This window comes from Artemia sp. Qi Xiang Cuo, chromosome 1 (genome assembly GCF_049724085.1).
Source record: "Artemia sp. Qi Xiang Cuo chromosome 1, ASM4972408v1, whole genome shotgun sequence".
NCBI classification, from domain to species: Eukaryota; Metazoa; Arthropoda; class Branchiopoda; order Anostraca; family Artemiidae; genus Artemia; species Artemia sp. Qi Xiang Cuo.
This window is the reverse complement of record NC_142794.1, coordinates 42,453,899-42,476,766: the sequence shown is the minus strand read 5'-3', so window position 1 is coordinate 42,476,766 and position 22,868 is coordinate 42,453,899. Positions and strand designations below refer to the sequence as shown.

Sequence of the window (22,868 nt, the reverse complement as noted above, 5' to 3'; positions counted from 1 at the left end):
GAAGTTTAGTTTAGTTACAGTTAAGAATTTATAGTTTTAGCTTAGAGTCATAGCTTAGAGTTTTACTTAAAGTTATAGTTTGGTTTAGTTTTAGTTAAGAGTTTCGAGTTTTAGCTTAGAGGCTTAGCTTAGAGTTTTTTTGTTAGAGTTCTAGTTTAGTTTAATTTTAGTTAAGAGTTTGATGTTTTACCTTTGAGTTTCAGTTAGAGTTCTAGTTTAGTTTAGTTTTAGTTAAGAGTTTAGAGTTTTTAGCTTAGAGTCTTAGCTTAGAGTTTTTGTTGAAGTTGAAGTTTAGTTTAGTAATAGTTAAGAGTTTGGAGTTTCACCTTAGAGACTTATATTAGAGTTTTAGTTTAGTTTAGTTTTAGTTAAGAGTTTAGAGTTTTTTATATTAGAGTCTTAGCTTAGAGTTTTTGTTATATTTCTTGTTTATTTTAGTTTTATTTAATATGTTGTTTTTTTAAATTATAGTCATATATTAGAGTTTTATTTATATTTATTTTTTTTTTTTTTTTTATTTAATATTTTAGAGTTTTATATTAGAGTCTTATCTTATAGTATTTTTTATATTTATAGTTTATTTTAGTTTTAGTTAAGAGTTTATAGTTTTTAGCTTAGAGTCTTAGATTAGAATTTTTGTTGTATTTATATTTAAGTTTAGTTTTAGTTAATAGTTTATTTTTTTATATTATAGTATTATATTAAAGTTTTTGTTATAGTTTTAGTTTAGTTTAGCTATAGTTAAGAGTTTAGAGTTTTAGCTTAGAGTCTTAGCTTAGAGTTTTTGTTAGAGTTCTAGTTTAGTTTAGATATAGTTAAGAGTTGGGAGTTTAACCAAGGAGACTTAGCTTAGAGTTTTAGTTTAGTTTAGTTTTAGTTAAGAGTTTAGAGTTTTTTAGCTTAGAGTCTTAGCTTAGAGTTTTAGTTAGAGTTCTAGTTTAATTTAGTTTTAGTTAAGAGTTTAGAGTTTTAAAATAGAGTCTTAGCTTAGAGTTTTAGTTAGAGTTGAAGTTTAGTTTAGTTACAGTTAAAAATTTACAGTTTTAGCTTAGAGTCATAGCTTAGAGTTTTACTTAAAGTTGTAGTTTGGTTAAGTTTTAGTTAAGAGTTTATAGTTCTAGCTTAGAGTCTTACCTTAGAGTTTTTGTTAGAGTTCCAGTTTAGTTTAGTTTTAGTTAAGAGTTTAGAGTTTTACCTTAGAGTCTTAGCTTTGAGTTTTAGTTAGAGTTCTAGTTTGTTTTAGTTTTAGTTAAGAATTTACAGTTTTAGCTTAGAGTCATAGCTTAGAGTTTTAGTTAAGGTTTTAGTTTAGTAAAGTTATAGTTATAGAGTTAGAGTTATAGAGTTTTAGCTCTATAGAGTCATTGCTTAGAGTTTTAGTTAGAGTTCTAGTTCAGTAGAGTTTTAGTTAAGAGTTTAGAGTTTTAGCTTAGACTCTTAGCTTATAGTTTGTGTTAGAGTTCTAGTTTAGTTTAGTTATAGTTAAGAGTCTCAAAAAATCTAAGCTAAGACTCTAAGCTAGAACTCTAAACTCTTAACTAAAATTAAACTAAACTAGAACTCTAACAAAAACTCTAAGCTAAGACTCTAAGGTAAAACGCTATACTCTTAACTAAAACTAAACTAAACTAGAACTCTATAAAAAACTTTAAGCTAAGACTCAGCTAAAATTCGAAACTCTTAACCAAAACTTAACCAAACTATAACTTTAAGTAAAACTCTAAGCTATGACTCTAAGCTAAAACTCTAAATTCTTAACTTTAACTAAACTAAAATTTAACTCTAACTAAAACTCTAATCTAAGACTCTATGGTAAAACTCTAAACTCTTAACTAAAACTAAACTAAACTAGAACTCTAAATAAAACTAAGCTAAGACTCTAAGCTAAAAACTCTAAACTCTTAACTAAAACTAAACTAAACTAGAGCTCTAATTAAAACTCTAAGTCTAAGCTAAAACTCTAAACTAAAACTAAACTAAACTAGAACTTCAACAAAAACTCTAAACTATGACTCTAAGCTAGAAACACTAAACTCTTAACTAAAACTAAACTAAACTAGAACTCTAACAAAAACTCTAAGCTAAGACTCTAAGCTAAAGTTCTAAACTCTTAAGTAAAACTAAACTAAACTAGAACTCTAACTAAAACTCTAAGCTATGACTCTAAGGTAAAACACCAAACTCTTAACTAAAACTAAACTAAACTAGAACTCTAACAAAAGCTCTAAGCTAAGACTCTAAGCTAAAAAAACTCTAAACTCTTAACTAAAACTAAACTAAACTAAAACTCTAAGCTAAGTCTCTAAGGTAAAACTCCAAAATCTTAACTATTACTAAACTAAACTTCAACTTCAACAAAAACTCTAATATAATAATATAATATAAAAAATATTACCTATTAACTAAAAATAAAATAAAATCTAAATCTAACAAAAAATATAAGATAATAATATAATATAAAATTATAAACTAATAACTAAAACTAAAATAAACTAGAACTCTAACTAAAACTCTAAGCTATGACTCTAAGGTAAAACACCAAACTCTTAACTAAAACTAAACTAAACTAGAACTCTAACTGAAACTCAAAGGTAAAACATCAAACTCTTAACTAAAATTAAACTAAACTAGAACTCTAACAAAAAAACTCTAAACTAAGACTCTAAGGTAAAAAACTCTAAACTTTCAACTAAAACTAAAGCAAACTATAACTTTAAGTAAAAATCTAAGCTATGACTCTAAGCTAAAACTCTAAATTCTTAACTGTAACTAAACTTCAACTCTAACTAAAACTCTGAGCTAAGACTCTAAGGTAAAACTCTAAACTCTTAACTAAAACTAAACTAAAATATAACTCTAACCAAAACTTTAGGCTAAGACTCTAAGCTAAATCTCGAAACTCTTCACTAAAAGTTAACCAAACTACAAATTTAAGTAAAAGTATAAGCTATGAATCTAAGCTAAAACTCTAAATTCTTAACTTTAACTAAACTAAACTAGAACTCTAAATAAAACTCAAAGCTAAGACTCTAAGCTAAAAACTCTAAACTCATAACTAAAACTTAACTAAACTACAACTGTAACAAAAACTCTAGGCTAAGACTCTAAGCTAAAAAACTCTAAACTTTTAACTAAAACTAAACCAAACTAAAACTCTAAGCGAAGTCTCTAAGGTAAAACTTCAAACTCTTACCTATAACTAAACTAGAACTATAACAAAAACTCTAAGCTAAGAATCTAAGCTAAAACTCTAAACTCTTAACTATATTAAAATAAACTTCAACTCTAACAAAAACTCTAAGCTAAGACTCTAAGGTAAAACTCTAAACTCTTGACTAAAACTAAACTAAACTAGAACTTCAGCAAAAACTCTAAGCTAAGACTCTAAGCTAAAAACTATAAACTATTAACTAAAACTAAACTAAACTAGAACTCTAACAAAACCTCTAAGCTATGACTCTTAAGCTAAACTCTAAATTCTTAACTATAACTAAACTAAACTTCAACTCTAACTAAAACTCTAAGCTAAGACTCTAAGCTAAAACTCTAAACTCTTAACTATAACTAAACTAAACTTCAACTGTAACTAAAACTCTAAGCTAGGACTCTAAGCTAAAACTCTAAACTCTTAACTAAAACTAAACTAAACTAGAATTTCAACAAAAACTCTAAGCTAAGACTCTAAGCTAAAAACTAAACTCTTAACTATTACTAAACTAAACTAGAGCTATAACAAAAACTCTAAGCTAAGAATCTGGGCTAAAACTCTAAACTTTTAACTAAAACTAAAGTAAACTTCAACTCTGACTAAAACTCTAAGCTAAGACTCTAAGGTAAAACTCTTAACTAAAACTAAACTTCAACTCTATCTAAAACTCTAAGCTAAGACTCTAAGCTAAAACTCTTAACTAAAACTAAACTAGAACTCTAACAAAAACTCTCAGCTAAGACGATAAGCTTAAAACTATAAACCCTTAACTATAAATAAACTAAACTAGAACTCTAACACAAAGTCTAAGATAAGGATTTAACCTAAGACTCTTGACTCTTACCTAAGACTAAAGTAAACTTCAACTCTAAATCAAACTAAGTAAAGACTCTAGGCTAAAACTCTATGCCAATGGGTTAAAGAAAAAACTTGAAAAATGTTGGATAATTTCTAAGTCTAAAAAATTCTGTCCAAAAAAACTTAAAAAAATTCAATAAGCAAGGGGGAATGGAAGGCCTCGGTGGGGCTTTGGGGGTGCGGGGGGGCCGGGGGACCTTTGGGGGCCGGGGGGTTCCTTCGGGGTTGGGGTAGGGGACCTCACGACACTGTTCAAATGGAACTTGTGTAAAGAACTGGTTCTGAAATGCCTTTGAAAAGTATTGCTTGGTGTTGGAGCATTCAAAAAGCTGTAAAGTAAAGTTGTTTGAGAAAAAGATGGGTACTTCAACTTGTAAACTGGGTTTCGGAATGACATTAAGAAAATAACTGGTTCTGAAATGCCTTTGAAAAGTATTGCTTGGTGTTGGGGTATCCAAAAAGCTGTAAAGTAAGGTTGTGGGTGAAAAGGATGGGTACTTGAAGTTGGAAAATGGGCTTAGGAATGACATTAAGAAAATAACTGGTTCTGAAATGGCTTTTGAAAAGTATTGCTTGGTGTTGAGGTATCCAAAAAGCTGTAAAGTAAAGTTGTGGGTGAAAAGGACAGGTACTTCAAGTTGGAAAATGGGTTTAGAAGGGGACATTAAGAAAAGAACTTGTTCTGAAATGCCTTTGAAAAGTATTACTTGGTGTTGGATCATTCAAAAAAGCCTTATAGTAAAGTTGTGGGTGAAAAGGATGGGTACTTCAACTTGGAAAATGGGTTTAGGATGGACATTAAGAAAATAACTTGTTCTGAAAAGATATAATAAAGCCTTAAAAAAGTATTAAAAAATGGGGGGCAAAAAAATTGTGAGGCATTAGGGGGGCCTATGGAGGGGTGGGGGACCTTTGAGGACCGGGGGCTTCCTTTGGGGTTGGGATAGGGGGATCGGAGTCCTTTGGGAGCCCGGGGGACCTTTGGGACGGCGGGGGGCCTTTTGGGGCGCCGGGAGACCTTTGAGGACCGGGGGCTTCCGTCGGGGTTTGGGTAGGGGGAGCCCTTTGGGGTTGGGGTAGAGGATCGGAGTCCTTTGGGGCTGTGGTAGAGGAGCTCACGACACTGTTCAAATAGAACTTGTGTATTATAACGACCACAGAGTTTTACCCTCAAATCCTCTTCTAAAACATCTTCTAAAATCATCTTTTAAAATGTTTCTAACTGTTTCGCCGAAATAATTCCCTAAACTGTCTAAAACAGTTTCGCCCAAATAATCCCTAAACGTAATTTCAGCGTGTTCCTTTTGTTTTTGGCATCCCTGAGCTGTCACATTTGAAATTACTAAGAAACCCTTTCCCGCGTTAATCTCTTCATCTCTAAGATGTTTCTTGGAGAATTGTTTCCGGGGCGAAGTTTATTAATATCTTTGGAGTTCGACCAGGAGAATTGTTTCCGGGGCAAAGTTTATTAATATCTTTGGTTTTCTTCCAGGAGAATTGTTTCTGGGCGAAGTTTTTTAATTTCTGACAGATGATGTCAAGGTTGATTGATTTGTCAAGAAAGGGGAATTAATTTGTTGTTTCTAAGGGGAATTATTGATTCACGAAAGGGGAATTAATTTGTTGTTTCCAAGGAGAATTGTCTCCGGGACGAAGTTTATTGACCCACTTCGATTATGCAATCATTCTCAATGGAGATTCCATGCCCATATTTGGCGTGGGCGTGGGACTGACATCACAGGTGTTCTCCCTAGGGACTCTATGCCCATATTTGGTGTTCGTACGGGACTGACAGCACAGGTGTTCTCCCTAGGGACTCTATGCCCATATTTGGTGCTACCACGTGGTTCGTACGGGACCTTTACCCCCCTTTCTACTCCTAATTATTGCGTTAGGTTGTTTTATAGAGAATTTTGTGATGGCGCGGAAAGAAGCTGTAGTTTAAATTTGTTGAGTGCTATTGTTCTTTCCTTATTGTTTTTTTATTTATTTGTTTTTTTGTATATGGCCACTGGTTTTTAAATACACGCATGTATGTATGTATACTCAGTCATTAGCTACACCCTTTTGACAACCCATATGCACACAACATGTTTTGATTTAGTTCAACACTCCCCTCAACATTCTCTGAAAGACTCACCTTAATGCCCTTTGTATTTTTAGAAAGTAGAAGTCAAACATGCATGTCTTTTCTCAATAACATATACTATATGTAAATAATGAACAAATTGCATAACTTACAGCCCTTGCCCTGAGGCCTTGGAGGGAGGGGGGTTGACATTACCTCACGCATAATTACTTTACCTTTCAGCAATGCTGAAATAAATTGATGTCTCATAACTTTGTTTGGATCTTGGTTTTGGGGAATAATAGATGCGGGCGGGGGGCGGGATAGTTTCTCTCAAATCACTTTGACTCTTAAAATGGGCGCTATAACTTTTTTCAATTTAAAACCAAATGAGACCATTCTGAATTTAATACGATCACTCATTCCATAAAAACCGTATATACCCCCAGGGCATAGATTAAAGCCCTTGCCCCAGGGCTCAGGGGGTTGTGTCAACCCTGGAGGCATTGTTATATGTTCTTTGGACTGTTTTAAACAAAATTACTATCGCACAATTTCAATAAGAAGCGTTTGATGAAAAGAGGGGTGGTTGGGATGGGGGCTAGTTGACCTCCATCAACTAGTCCCCCCCCCCTTCCCTTAGGCTCTGGTGGTTTGACTCAACCTCAAAAGCCTTGTTGTGTGATCTTTGGACTATTTTGAATAAAAGGACTGTCTTAAAATTTATATTGGATGCACCTCGGGAAAATAATACGTGTGTGAGTGTGTAGAGGGGGAGAGGGGGGGGGGGGGGTGTAGCTGCACTCTGATCCCTTTGACTCTTAAAAAAGGCATTAGAATTTCTGATTATGAGTCCAATGAGTCTCCTCCAAAGCATATACGACCACCCTTTCTATATGAACCTAATATGCCCCCAGGGTATATAAGGTACTGCTATCTTCAAATTTTGATTGGATGACTTTGGGGAAATGATGAGTGTGAAGAGGGGGGTGGTTGCTCTGAAATCACTTAGATTCTTAAAAAGGGCACTATAATTTTCAATTTCAAAACAAATGAGCCTCATCTGAAGTTTATACGACAACCCATTCCAACAAAACCTTATATACCCCCAAGGCATAACTTACAACCCTATCCACAAAGGCACGGGGGTGTGTGTGTAAACCCTAGAGGCATTGCTTAGGTTCTTTGGACTATTTTGAACAAATCGCTATCCCACAATTTGAATCAGATTTGTTTGGTGAAAAGGAAGGTAATTGAGGGGGGGCTAGCTGTCCTCCATCACTTTTGAGTCACAAAAGGGGAACTAGAACTTCCAATTTTCAACCAAATGAGCCTCCTCTAAAGTTTATACAGCCATCCCTTCCATAAAAACCTTAAATACTCCCGGGCTTAACTTTCAACCCTTGCTCCCAGGATCTGAGGGTATATTTCAACCCCAGAGTCCTGGTTATACGATATAGAATGGCTATCTCTAAATGTCTATAAGATGGATTTCAGGATAATATAACGTGTCTGTGTGTGTGGGGGGGGGGGCGCTGTCCTCTGATCAGTTTAACTCATAAAAAGGGCTTTAATGCTTCTGATTACAACTCCAACGAATCCCCCCCAAAGTTTGTCTGACCTCACTTACAATAGAAACCTTATATGCCCTCAGGGAATAACTTACATCTCTTACCCTGGGGGATTTGGGGAGGGGATGTCGCCCTCAAAGACATAATTTCCGGACCTGCCAACTACGTTGAACAAAATTTCTATCTTAAAATCGTGCTCGGAAGTGTATGGGGAAATGATGGGCGGGGGGGGGACATATGCCCTCTTATCACTTTCGACTATTAAAAAAGGGCACTAGTACTCTCAATTTCCAATCGAATAAGCCCCTTTTCAAGTTTTTACAACAACATTTTCTATAAAAACCTTATATGCCTCCAGTGCATGAATTACAACCCTTGCCCTGAGGGCTGTGGAGGGTTGCCATCCTCAAAAACGTAATTCCTGGAACTTTTAATTACGCTGAAAAATTGGCTATCTCGATTTTGATTGGACGTGTTTGGGGGAATGATGGGCGTAGGAGGCTAGTTGCCCTCCAGTCACTTTCGAATATTAAAAAGGGCACTAATCCTTTCAATTTCCAATCGAATGAGCCAATTTCGAAGTTTCTACGACAACTCCTTCGATACGAAATACCCTGGTCTTAGGCAAACCAGAGAAAACAAAAATAATGATATATTGTGCCAACATTGTTCTTTACTTAGGCAGCGCTGTTGCCTAAGTAAAGGCAACAAAATTATATATACATCTGCTTGTTTTAGGTTTTACTATGACTCTTTACTTTTCTTCAAAACCTTTTTTAAAAAATTTTCTAAATGATTTCACCACATTTGTCGAACTTCTCTCCTGAGTAAAATTATGATAGTTTGAAATACAACCTATTTGAATTTTGAAATTGATAATTTTAAATTTTGAAGTTGGAGAAGACAATGTGCTACATTGACTGACTGTTGATTCAATCTGCAAAACTGTGTTTGAACATATTTTTAGTTGCTTGATCATTTATTTCATTTTCATATTTTTCTTTCGGTTTTTTTCCCGATATTCACCGAAATACTGAAAGTTACAATGATTAGTCAAAAGATGCGCAGAAAATTTCCCTCTGAAGTTTTAACAAGCTTTTTGACAAATGCAATAATAATGCAGCCAATCATCATAAGTAACTTGAAATCGCAAGAACTGTTCCTAATTGTATGTATTTTAAGAACTGAAGCCTCAGTATTCCATCAACAGTGTGACAAGTTAGTATAGCAAAAGCAGTTCTAGGACTTCCATCGACTTAACAAAGATTTTTCTTCTTCTTTTTTCAATTCATTCAATGCGTGTTTTAGGAGTGACTGTAAAATATTTGTATATTCTTCCAATTTTTGTGCTTTTGCTTAATGCAAAGGGCGATGTTTCTAATACCAAAGTTCTTAGTGTGACAGCAAATCTAGGAGAGAATTTAAAATTCAATTGTTCTCATCAAGACGGTGAAGTTCATGAGCCCATAGAGGTGAGATATAATTTATTTCTAGAAACTGATAGCCATTCTGATACCAGCAATTCAATTCAATTCAATTTATTCGAATAAAAACATAACACAAACATTAATAACAATAAAGATCCTAGAAGATAACTTTTTAATGACCAAGAGAAAAAAAAAAATTAAAGTAACACTGAAAGATAAAAAAAAAATAGAAGAATAAAACATAGCTAATTAGAGCAAATTTGTTAAAAATGGAAATATTAAATTATACCATCAAGTTTTGTTACATTTTTATACAACTTGCAGAAACTTGTGGCTAGTTCAACACTGGAGGGAATTTTGTTCCATTGAATAATAGATTTGTAAATGGGTGATTGCTGGGCAGCACTAGAAATGCATTTAGGAATTTTAAAGGCTCTATTGGATGAACGGAGACAATGGGCTTCCGAATTATTAATATTATAATAGGTTAGGAGTTGAGGTGGAAGATTATTGTGGAAAGCAGAGTAAGCAAGCGATAAATTTAGTTTTTGTATGATTTGATCAAGTGGAGCTATGCCAAAATCTGAATACAAATCACGAGTTGGATATAGACGGGGAAGCCGAAAAACTGATTTAATGGCGCGGTTTTGGGCAAATTTGAGTTTTTTAATGAAGGACCGTTTTGTATTTCCCCAAACTGATCCGCAATAAGAAAGGTCAGGAAAAATAAAGGAATAATAGAGGGTAACTAGGATATCAGGAGGAAGAAAATAATTCACACGGTTAATCATAGCTACTTGTCTCAAAATTATTGCTGTGATGTAAGAAATATGATTAGAGAATGACAAGCATGAGTCAATAAATACACCAAGGAACTTGGCAACATCCACTTGTGGGATGATGTCGGAGGAGTACCTGAGACCAAGAGCAGGTCGAATAACGTCTTTGTTGTAGGGGGTTCTGAATAACACTATTTGACTTTTTTTGCTATTAATGGTCATGTTATTCGTAAGGCACCACGCCTGGACTCTGTTCAGAAGGACTTGGGCAGAGGTTACTGCCAAGGGTAGATTGGTGCCAGTGATGAAGAAGTTGCTGTCATCAGCAAATAATACAGGATACACTGAAGGGCCCAGGTCTATAACAAGATCATTGATATACAGGAGAAATAAAATAGGGCCTAGAACGGAGCCTTGCGGGACACCCCTCCGAACAGGTAAGGGCTGAGAGGATACTCCACCTAGGCTCACACTCTGTACCCTTCCAGATAGATAAGAATCAAACCAAGAGAGGGGAACACCACGAATACCGTAGCTATTTAATTTACTTATTAAAATACAATGATCGACCATGTCAAAGGCCTTAGAAAAATACAAAAATAAGCCCAATACAGTTTTTTAAGGTCGAGTTGTGAGCGTATGAACTGTGTGGCGTCAATTAGAGCATGAGAAGTTGAGAAGTTCGGCCTAAAGCCATATTGGTGAGGAGAAATCAAGGATACGGAATGCTGACTGTCAAACAGAAAGGGAGACAGACGTCTGAAGATGATTCTCTCGAGCACTTTGGATATAACTGGAAGAATTGAGATTGGACGATAATTACCTATCTCAGTTGGATCGCCCTTTTTAAGAACTGGAATAACAATGGCTGACTTTAGTAAATCGGGGAAAACTCCGTGGATTAAAGATAGGTTGGCAATGTGCTTGATGGGCTCGTAAACAAAAGAAGATATGGTCTTCAGGAGCTTATTACTTAATCCAAGACAGTCAGGTGTAAAACTAATAGGGAGAGAACCGATGATTTGAAGTACCTCATTGCTATCAGTTGGGCAGAAAAACATGGATCTAAAATTGAAGCAGGGGATTACAACCTGTAAGGAGGAGCGGGAGTCAGTATCAGGAACATTCAAAAAATAATTATTAAATGCATCAGGTGCATGTAAAGGGTCAATTAATCTACCATTTGTGTCTTTAAGGCGAATAGGTATAGAATTTGATTTTCTATTTTTTGAAAGTATATCATTAATGGTGGACCATAACTTTTTCAGATTTCCTTTGCAATTGAGAATTTTTGTATAATAATAATTTTTCTTCGCTTCACGGATGAGTTTAGTGTATAAGTTTTTATAATGTTTATAATAAGATAGGTCAATATCACTACTGGTCTTACAGGCTAACTTATATAATTTGTTTTTACGATATGAGGAGACAATGAGGCTATGTGACATCCAGGGGCAAATAGGGATATTTTTCCGGTTAGGTTTACGAATAGGAAAATTTGAATGGATAATCTCACTTAGCCTTTGCGCAAAACCATTTGTGGCAGAATTTACCTCGTGACAATTTAAGACATCGGACCAGTCAGTGGTTCTTAGGCAATCGATGAAATGGTTTATATTTGCAGAACTGTAGTTTCGAGTAGGTGTTGGGATATTAATTCTAGACCGTAGAGGTAGTGGTTGCGAAGGTAGAGACAAGTAAATAGGAAAATGGTCTGACAGATCCGAAAATACTATATTTGAGGACAGGTCATTTCCCAGGGATGTGTATACAAAAATGTTGTCAATTATTGTTTATGTTTATATCAAAGTATCGACTCTACTGGGGAAAAAAATTGTGGGTAGAAGACCACTCGCAGTTACCGATTCAAAAAAAAGTGTCAGATTCAATATTTTTACCAACATTAAGTAGATTGCAATTAAAGTCTCCAAGAACTATTGCCTTTTTACGGGGTAGATTAATAAAATTAGAAAAATCATCAAATAGATTACAAAAACATGAGGTCGGAAATGGAGGAGGTTTATAAAATAAGGAGAGTATATAGGAATTTTTGCTAATAACTATGTTAACAATTATTGAATAAATACATCTGAGATTTATTTGTGTAGAGAAAATAGATTCGCACTCTGATAGCCTGGTAAAATTTACATTCGAACGGATGTAAAGTGAGATACCACCAGAACACTTAGTTCAATCTCCTGGGCATATGGATTATTTAGTAACCAGGGAGTAAAAAATCACTAGTGTCATCATTATCGGAAAGCCATGTCTCTGTTAATCCTATTACATCGAAAGGGCAGACACCATTAATTGAAATTAAATCTTTAAACTTGAGCCACTTATCCCGGATGCTTCTGATGTTGAAACAAAGAACATTAAGGGAATTATTATTTACTAGTTTTGGCTTCACATTAGTAGCAAAATCGAAAATATCAAGGTATTTACAACTAGCATTTGTTAAGGTACCAGGGGGGCTGCTTATAGGGTTGGCATGCTGATTATCATCTATATCGGGATAATTAAAAACAATGTTATTGGAAAGGGATAAATTAGTTAAAAACGAAAAGTCACACATTAAATAGTCGTCAGGTGTTCTGATTGTGACTCAATCAGCCTATGTTGGCTTAAAACACTCTCAATTTGAATTTCTGCTTCGGAAACTATGGTCTCGCCAAAGTGGGTTTTTGCCAAATTCTTCAGAATAATGCATTTCAACTGATTGGGTAACTCTAATTGGGAGATGAGCATAGAGGTAACTGTAAAGCTGGCTAATTTAAAGTACACGTTTGATTCATCTTCCAAAGCATTTGGAGAAACTGTGTGAAATCTGTGGGGAGTAATTCCAGGTAGCTTTGTCGGTCTTGATGTCTTTCCTTGCGTAGGATTTTCCGAAAGGGGGTTCTTCAGGTTTTTTGGGGGGCACTTGCTATCAAGGGGAACCATGCATTAGTTTTGTCTCGGATGAGATTATTCTGAAAACTTTCAACACTAGGGGAAGCATTGGGAACTCTTGGTGTCCTGGGGGCTGCTGGTTGCCTGGGGCCTGTTGGTGGTTCAGGGGCTGTTGGTTGCCTGAGGCCTGTTGGGGGACGGGGGACTCTTGGTGTCCTTGGGACTTGCATTGCTACAAAAGGGATTGGAAGTTGTTGCTCTTTTGCTATTCTTAGTATCTCTGCTCTTTGTTTATATTTGGGACAGCTTCCTTTATCTAGGGACTGGTGTTTGCCCTTACAATTAGTACATATTGGGTCAAATTGACAGTTTGACTCATTATGGTCCTTGCCAAGGCAAATCTTACAAATGTTGGAATCCTCTCTACAGTATTTATCTGAGTGCCCAAGCTTTAGACATTTAATACACTGTAATGGTTTTTCTTTGTAAGGCTTGAAAGATTTTTGTTGGCAAAAGAAGAACACTTTGTCAATATTAAATTGTCCTTGAAGCTCAAACAACACAGTTTTAAAGTTTGAGGTTTCAGTGGTTTCGCGACCAAGGGTATGAACACTAGAGACCGGAATGCATTCACCTTTTCCATTCATCAATGCTTCCATCAGGTCCGTGTTTAGAAATGATTTAGGGATATTGTAGAGCACTATCTTTGTTTTTATTGGGCTTGGGGACCACAGGTGGGCTGTGACAACAACATTTTCAACACTTTTTAGCTCCATTACCTTTTTCACTGATGTGGGATCGTTCAAAAGGACATCTAGGGATCCTGATCTGTTTATATTCATTTTAAAGTTGCAACGAATGGTCTTGAAGAGGGAAACTCGCAACTTTGGTAGATCACGGTTGGTAAACAAGCAATTGTCAGATTGGGGAACTAGTTGAATAATTACCGGGGAATCGGCTGGATTTCTTGAAGAGTTGTTCGTGGTATCGGTTTGATGTATTATTGCTGAATCTGGTGGACATTTTGTTCTCTGTCTTCTACGCTTAGCCGAGTTTACTATCTTAAAGCCTTCTTCATCTTTTTCAGTATCAGTTGTTGAGGGGGATGGACATTGGGTGGTATCCATGTTTAGGGTATGAATACTCTTCAGAGAGGTCGCTGGTACATTCGCAGCTTTAGGGGGTTCTAGCAAGGGCTTTTGAAGATGGTTGAAATGGTGACTTACTCATATCCCTATCAGGAGGTTGTTTTGGAGGCTCCTTTTTTCCAAACATTGGAGCTATTCAAAATCACAAATTCGAACACTAATTAGAAATTGTTTCACAATAAATTCAAAATAATCAACAATAACGAAAAAAGTACCAGTAATCTGGTTTAGTGTTTACTAATCACTTGCCAAAAATTTAAATATTCACTATTTTAACAAAGTTAAATAGATTAATGGGTCACCTTAAGTCAAAGTATCCACAAGTCTTATCCAAGACAGGAATTATTCACGTTTTGTTCACAGGTTAGGTTGCAAAATTGTTGGTATCCAGATTATAAATAATCCACAAGAGAAGTCTTATCAAAAACATGAATTAATCACGTTTTTGTACACAGGTTAGGTTGCGAAATTACAGGAATCACAGGAGAAGTGTCTCCTCTGAACTCTCAATCAAGACTCAATCAACTCTCAATCTCAATCTACAAGCATTAACTTGTGATCATTTCTGATACGAGCAGCTTAAATAAGTCAAATGGGAATATAGATAGAAGGTAGTAAAAAAAATTAGTAATATAGATGGTAATATAGTAATATGGAATGGTAAAAAATGGCAGTATAGACGGTAATATAGCAATATAGAACGGTAAAATAATGATAATATAGATAGTAATCATCATTGCCCACCGATTCTCGAATTAGCTGCAGCTGCTTCTTTCAGCGAAATTTCTTGAAAATCAAATTTCATCCATAGAAAGAAACTTTTGTCTAAAAATTACAGACTGATTACGTGTGTAAAGCTGCTAGAGGGTACCATTTTAATTTCCATGTTTATAGATGTCGGGAGTCTTCTATTCCAACAACAACCGTTACAGCATTTCGGTTATCTGTACGACCAAGGTCGATATCGGGGACTTAAATTCGTACAGTATCACCAGTTTGAGCAGGAAAATATTGTTTTCGTGAGGTTCGTAACATTTTGTTAATTTCAGTAGAAGATTTCCTTTTGCTGCCCTTCTTATTATAGAAATTAACTTGTGTTTTCAGCCAGAACTTGATGCGGAAATGTGGTGATTTGCAAGTCCTCTTCAAAATTTTTCTTTTGAATATGGTTTTCGGTTAGGACACCGCTTAATTTATTTCAGAAGTATTATTCATTTCTTCAAGCTGATCTCCGGTTTCAAAAGCAAGGGCAATTTCTTTAAGTTGTTCTTCGATTTCGATCTTTGCTATTTATTCACTAGGCAAAAAAGAAGATGCTATGATTATGACGAGGCTTTCCATGAACTATCTTAACATCTTTCCACAAAGCGCAAATTTTGTATATGACTCTATTGCACAATTCTCTAGAATTATCTGGACGCAATATGGCTGGAGCACCAAATTTTAAAAATATTGAATGAACTTGGTGCGCTACTTCTTCCACCCTATTTGTTTCATTCACCAGAGATAAGTACTGGGGTTTTTTGCTGGGTTTTGGACATTTATAGGATTGGGTTTTAAGGAATGGAGTTTTTTCCTCTCTTTTGGACGTTCACCAGAGTATGTCCATAATTGTCGACATGCACCAGTGAGAGTCCGAATGCACAAGAATATAATGAAATATTTTATCTTTCACTAATGTATTTGGTGTTTGTTGACATTCACAGGTGAAAGTCGACATTCACAATTTTTGGACATTCAGGGTAACAGTGCCATAGAATGAAAAAAAAAATAACAGTATACAGGGCAAAAAATTGCAACATAGACGGAAGCTGCTCATCTCACCCTTCCCAAAGAACCTTACTGTAGAGGTTTCAAGCTTTTATCTGCAGAAATGTGGAGTTTTTTTGTCAGAAGAAAGATCCCGGATGGGTTTTTATTTTATTTTTTTTTCAGGGGTGATCATATCGACCTTGTGGTCCCAGGATGTTGCGAGAGTGCTCATTCGAACGAAAATTAGAAGTTCTAGTGCCCTTTTTAAGTGACCGAAAAATTGGAGGGCATCTAGGCCCCCTCCTACGCTAATTGTTTTCCCCAAAGTCACCGGATCAAAATTTTTAGATAGCCATTTTGTTCCGCATAGTCGAAACATCTAATAACAATGTCTTTAAGGGTGACCTAATCCCCCACAGTCCCCGGGGGAAGGGCTGCAAGTTATGTACTTTGCCCATTGTTTACATATACTATTGGTTATTGGGAAGCATACAGACGTTTTCAGGGGGAATTTTGTCTGGTGGCAGGGGGAGGGGGGGTCGGAGGGAGAGGGTTACGTGAGAGGATATTTCAATGGAGGAATTTTTAATGGGGGAAGAGAATTTCCATGAAGGGGGCAAAGGAGCGACCTGGCTCAATAGTAAGCGAAACTCTAAAACTCGGAATTTTGATCCCAATAGATACACAACAAAATCGGATTTTATGCTGATTTTAATATATAAGTTTCATCAAGTTTATTCTTACCCATCAAAAGTTAAGAGCCTGAGAATATTTGCCGTGGAATATTTGCGAAAATAAGTGAGAAATACCCCTTAAAAGCCATAGAATTTTAATGAAAAATCACACCATCAGATTCAGCGTTTCAGAGAACCCTACTGAAGAGGTTTCAAGCTCCTATCTGCGAAAATGTGGAATTTTGAATTTTTTGCCAGAAGAAAGATCAAGGATTCGTGTTTACTTCCCCGCTCCTTTTTTTCTCAAAATCATCCGATAAAAATTTTGAGATAACCATTTAGCCGAAAAAAGCAAAATTAATATGCAAATTTCGTTGTAATTTTTCATGTACGGTGAGCCAAATTCAAAATCTGCATTAATTCAAAAACTTTCAGAAATTAAATAAAAAAAGTTTGTTTTTTAACTAAAAGTAAGGAGCGACATGAAAACTTAAAACGAACAGAAATTATTCCGTATATGAAAGGGGCTGTCCCCTCCTCAGTGCCTCGCTCTTTACGCTAAAGTTTTTGTTGTTTTAAGAAAGAGTAAAACTTTAGCGTAAAGAGCGAGGCGCTGAGGAGGAGACACCCCTTTCATATACGGAATAATTTCTGTTCGTTTCAAGCTTTAATGTTACTCCTTGCTTTCAGTTAAAAAAAAAAAACTTCTTTTTTTATTTAATAAAAATAAGACTCCACTAGCTCTTATAACAGAGATGACTTCTGTTGCAGAAATCCTGCTCAGCTGAATTACCAGTCTTGAATAATGTGCTTCAGATTCTCCAGCAATTTTCTCTTAATAGCGATTCGATCTGTCTGTGAAACTCTAACAATATTAGCTATTAATTTAGTGTTAAATTGGAGAAACACAATTGTTAGTAAAATGTAAGCTTGCCATAGTTTTTGTAAACGCTAGCGTCTAAAAGTGTTTGTTAGGATGGCGGAAAACAGCTTATGTGAGTAGGAATGCATCTATTGATTTGACGAATACATAATTTATTCATGTTTCTGTTCTGTTTGATGGTTATTTGATGTTGTTTTTTCATGTTATGTTTGTTGATGGTTGATGATTTGATGTTTTTTTCACGTTCTGTTCTGTTTGATTGTTATTTGATGCTTTTTTTCATGTTCTGTTTGTTGATGGTTATATGGTTATTTCAAGGATTCTGGTTATTGGATGATGTTTGATGGTTATGAGTGTCGGTCAATTTGTTTGTTGTTTCTTGGATTTAGACATAAGCTCAACAACAATTGCTGGATAATCGAGTCTAACGGGACAAGATCACGTGTCTCTTTCTAGGTCAATAGACTTACGTAAGAAATACTGCGGGGAAAATGCACATGCGCAATGAATGCTAACGAGACAATGATATTGATCTACGAAGGGGACAAGATCAGACTAGATTTCTGGGAAATTGATTTGCATAATCGAAGGGGAATTCTAATGTATCATGAGGGGATTCCATTTTTAAATATGGCTTCTCTGGTATTTAGTGTCAGAGATAAATTAATATTCTTTCGAAACCTTAATAGTGTAACTAGGAACACCTTAGATTTTTTCAGAAATTCAAACGAGATACAAGACAGTTTGAATATGTTTAACGCGGGAAATGGTTTCCTGGGAATTTTAAATGTGACAGCGCAGGGACGCCAAAACAAAGGAACATCCAGAAATTACGTTTAGGGATGATTTTGGCGAAACAAATTAATCAACATTTTAGGGATTATTTGGGCGAAACAGTTTGAGATATTTTAGAGGATGATTTTGGGTGAAACTCTGTGGTCGTTATAATACACAAGTTCTATTTGAACAGTATAGTAAGGTCCCCTACCCCAACCCCCAAGGGCCCCCCTCCAAACAACTTTTTGCCCCCCCCCCATTTTTGTATATATTTTTTGTGTGTGCTTGAGACACAGAAGGCCCCCCTCCCCCCAACTTTTTTAGCGTAAAGAGCGAGGCATTGAGGAGGGGACAGCCCCTTTCACATACGGAATACTTTCTGTTTGTTTTAAGTTTTAATGCTGCTCTTTACTTTCAGTTAATTTTATTTCATGCAACAGGCCGATCAGGTTTGATATTCTTCTTACTGGTGCAACAAATTGACATAGCAAAAAATGGTAAATACAATAAGAGGTACAAAACGGCGGGGCTACTTGGCCTCCCATTCTGTACATATATTCAGACATACAAACCGAGAGAGAGAGGCGCTGGGATAAGCAAACACCTGCCCAGACACACAGAGACAAAGAGAGTGAGAGACACACACAAATACATAGACTCAGACATACAAACTAAGAAAGATATGCTCTGGAATAAGCAAACACCTGCCCAGACACACGGTCAAAGAGAGTGAGAGACAAATACAAATACATAGATTCAGACATACAAATAGAGAAAGACAGGCACTTTAGACATACAAACCAACAAAGACAAACACTGGGACTTGCAAACACCTACCCAGACACACAAGCAAAAAGAGTGTGAGACACATACAAACAAATAGATTCAAACACACAAATGCACAAAATGCACTGGAATAAGCAAACACCTGCCCAGACACACAAGCAAAAAGAGTGAGAGACACATAAAAATACATAGAATCAGACATACAAACCGAGAAAGACATGCACTGGAATAAGCAAACATCTGCCCAGACACACAGTCAAAGAGAGTGAGAGACAAATACAAATACATAGATTCAGACATACAAATAGAGAAAGACAGGCACTTTAGACATACAAACCAACAAAGACAAACACTGGGACTTACAAACACCTAACCAGACAAACAAGCAAAAAGAGTGTGAGACACATACAAACACAGTGATTCAAACACACAAACCGAGAAAGACATGCACTGGAATAAGCAAACACCCACCCAGACACAAAAGCAAAAAGAGTGAGAGACACATATAAATACATAGATTCACATATACAAACCAAGAAAAACAGACATTTCAGATATACAAACCTACAAAGACAAACACTGGGACTTGCAAACACCAACCCAGACAAAAAGACAGAGAAAGTGTGAAATACATACAAATACATAGATTCAGACTTACAAACCGAGAAAGAAAGGCAATGGGACAAGCAAACACCCACCCAAACACATAAGCAAAAAGAGTGAGAGACAAATACAAATACATAGATTCAGATATACAAACCGAGAAAGAAAGGCACTGGGATGGGCAAACACCTGCCCAGACACACACAGACAAAGAGAGTGAGAAAAATATACAAATACATACATTCAGACATACAAACAGAGAAAGACGTGCACTGGAATAAGCAAACACCCGCCCAGACGCATAGTCAAAGAGAGTGAGAGATAAATACAAATAAATAGATTCAGACATACAAACAGAGAAAGACAGGCACTTTAGACATACAAACCAACAAAAACAGACAGTGGGATATGCAAACACCCGTCCAGACACACAAGCAAAAAGAGTGAGAGACACATACGAGCCCATAGATTCAAACATACAAACCGAGAAAGACATGCACTTCAGATATACAAACCATTAAAGACGAACACTGGGACTTGCAAACACCAACCCAGAAAAACAGACAAAAAGAGTGAGAGACACATACAAATACAGAGATTCAGACATTCAAACCGAGAAAGAGAGGCAGTGGGACATGCAGACACCCGACCAAACACACAAGGAAAAGGAGTGAGAGACATATACAAATACATAGATTCAGACATACAAACCGAGTAAGACAGGCACTGGGATAAGCAAACACAAACCCAGACACACACACACGCAAAGAGAGTGTGAAACACATATAAATACGTAGATTCAGACACACAAACCGAGAAAGATATGCACTGTAACAAGCCAACACCCACCAAGACACACAGCCAAAAAGAGAGAGAGACATATACAAATACATAGATTCACACATACAAACCGAGAAAGACAGACACTTCAGACATACAAACCAACAAAGACAAACACTGGGACTTGCAAACACCAACCCAGACAAACAGAGAAAGAGAGTGTGAAACACATACAAATACATAGATTCAGACACACAAACCGAGAAAGACATGCACTGGAATAAGCAAACGCCCGCCCAGACACACAATCAAAAAGAGTGAGAGACACATACAAATACATAGATTCAGACACACAAACCGAGAAAGACAGACACTTCAGACTTACCAATCAATACAGAGAAACACTGGGACTTGCAAACACCAACCCAGACAAACAGACAAAGAGAGTGTGAAACACATACAAATACATAGATTCAGACATACAAACGGAGAAAGACAGGCAGTGAGATATGCAAACACATGCCCGCCCACACTGGCAAAGAGAGCGAGAAACACATACAAATACGTAGATTCAGACATACAAACCGAGAAAGACAGGCACTGGGATAGGCAAGCACCCGCCCAGAAACACAAGAGAAAAGAGTGAGAGACATATACAAATACATAGATTCACACATACAAACCGAGAAAGACAGACGCTTCAGACATACAAACCGAAAACGACCAACACTGGGTCTTGCAAAACCCAACCTAGATAAACAAACAAAGTGAGTGTGAAACACAAACATATACATGTATTCAGACATACAAACGGAGAAAGACAGGCAGTGGCAAAAGCAAACACCCACCCAGACACACAAGCAAAAAGAGTGAGAGACACATACAAATACATAGATTCAGACATACAAACCGAGAAAAACAGGCACAGGGATAACCAAACACCTGCCCAGACACACACAGACAAAGAGAGTGAGAAACACATACAAATACATAGATTCAGACATACAAACCGTGAAAGACATGCACTGGAATAAGCAAACACCCACCCAGAAACACAGTCAAAGAGAGTGAGAGACAAATACAAATAAATAGATTCAGACACACAAACCGAGAAATACAGGCACTTTAGACATACAAACCAACGAAGGCAGACAGTGGGATATGCAAAAACCTGCCCAGACACACAAGCAAAAAGAGTGAGAGACACATACAAATACATAGATTAACAGATACAATCCGAGAAAGACAGACACTTCAGACATACAAATCAAACCAGACAATCCCATAGACTTGCAATCATCAGACCGAAAAAACAAATATATAGAGGGACATATACTTGAAAATGTATTGATTTAGACACACAAACTCAGGAAGATATGCACTGAAAATAGGCAAAAGCACGCCAAGATAAAAGATCAAAGCGAGTGAGATACATAAGCAAATACATAGATTCTCGCATAAAAAACAAGAAAAACAGATATTTCAGATGTAAAAACCTACAAAGACAAACAATGGGACTTGCAAACACCAACCCAGACAAACAGGGACAAAGAGAGTGTGAAACACATACAAATACATAGATTCAGACATACAAACCGAGAAAGACAGTCACTTCAGATATACAAACCCTCAAAGACAAACACTGGGACTTGCAAACACCAACACAGACAAACAGACAAAGAGAATTTCAAACACATACAAATACCTAGATTCAGACATACAAACGGAGAAAGACAGGCAGTGGGACAAAAAAACACCCACCCAAACACACAAGCAAAAGGAGTGATACACATACAAATACATAGATTAAGACATAAAAACCGAGAAAGATAGGCACGGGGATAAGCAAACACCAACCCAGACAAACAGACACAGAGAGTGAGAAACACATACAAATGCGTAGATTCAGACACAAACCGAGAAAACATTTACTGGAATAAGCAAACACCCACCCAGACACACAAGCAAAAAGAGTGAGAGACACATACAAATACATAGATTCACACATAAAAACCGAGAAAGACAGACATTTCAGACATACAAACCAACAAAGACAAACACGGGAATATGCAAAAACCAACCCCGACAAACAGACAAAGAGAGTGAAAAATATATACAAATACGAGTAGGAGGGACCCAATAGATACGACGAGTACATAATTTACGCTTGTTTTTTGGTCTGTTTGTTGATGGTTATTTGATGGTTTTGTTCTGTTTGATGGTTATTTGATGTTTTTTCATGGTTATATTGTTGTTTGATGGTTACTTGATGCTGTTTCTGTTCTGTATGTTGATGGATATATGGTTATTTCATGGTTCTATTCTGTTTGATGGATATTTGATGTTTTTTTCATGGCTATATGATGATTTCTGTTCTGTTATTGGATGGTTGTTTGATGATTATGAGTGTCGGTCAATTTATTTGTTGTTTTCATGGATGTAGACATATGTCCAACAACAATTACTAGATATTTCTTGGATGTCAACATAAGTCCAACAACAATTGCTGGATTATTGATCCGCTAACGAGAACAGGATCACGTTTCTCTTTCTAGGCCAATCAGGGGATGTTTCTAAATGTATTGATCCGCAAATGGAAGAGAATCATATGTTTCTTTCTAGGTCATCAAGGAGTTACGTAAGGTTTCCCTTACATGACAAT

The 22,868-nt window shown here is 36.2% G+C and overlaps 1 protein-coding gene across 1 annotated transcript in view; it reads left to right on the top strand.

Moving 5' to 3' along the window:
- The first annotated feature begins 8,951 nt into the window (after positions 1 to 8,951).
- Positions 8,952 to 22,868, top strand: part of LOC148956334 (lachesin-like) — a 59,865-nt gene continuing 45,948 nt past the window's right edge. Inside the window, exon 1 of the mRNA XM_089094988.1 lies at positions 8,952 to 9,177. Coding sequence (XP_088951114.1) covers positions 9,001 to 9,177 — 177 coding nt within the window. The 5' untranslated portion in view covers positions 8,952 to 9,000. The remainder of the gene's footprint in view (positions 9,178 to 22,868) is intronic.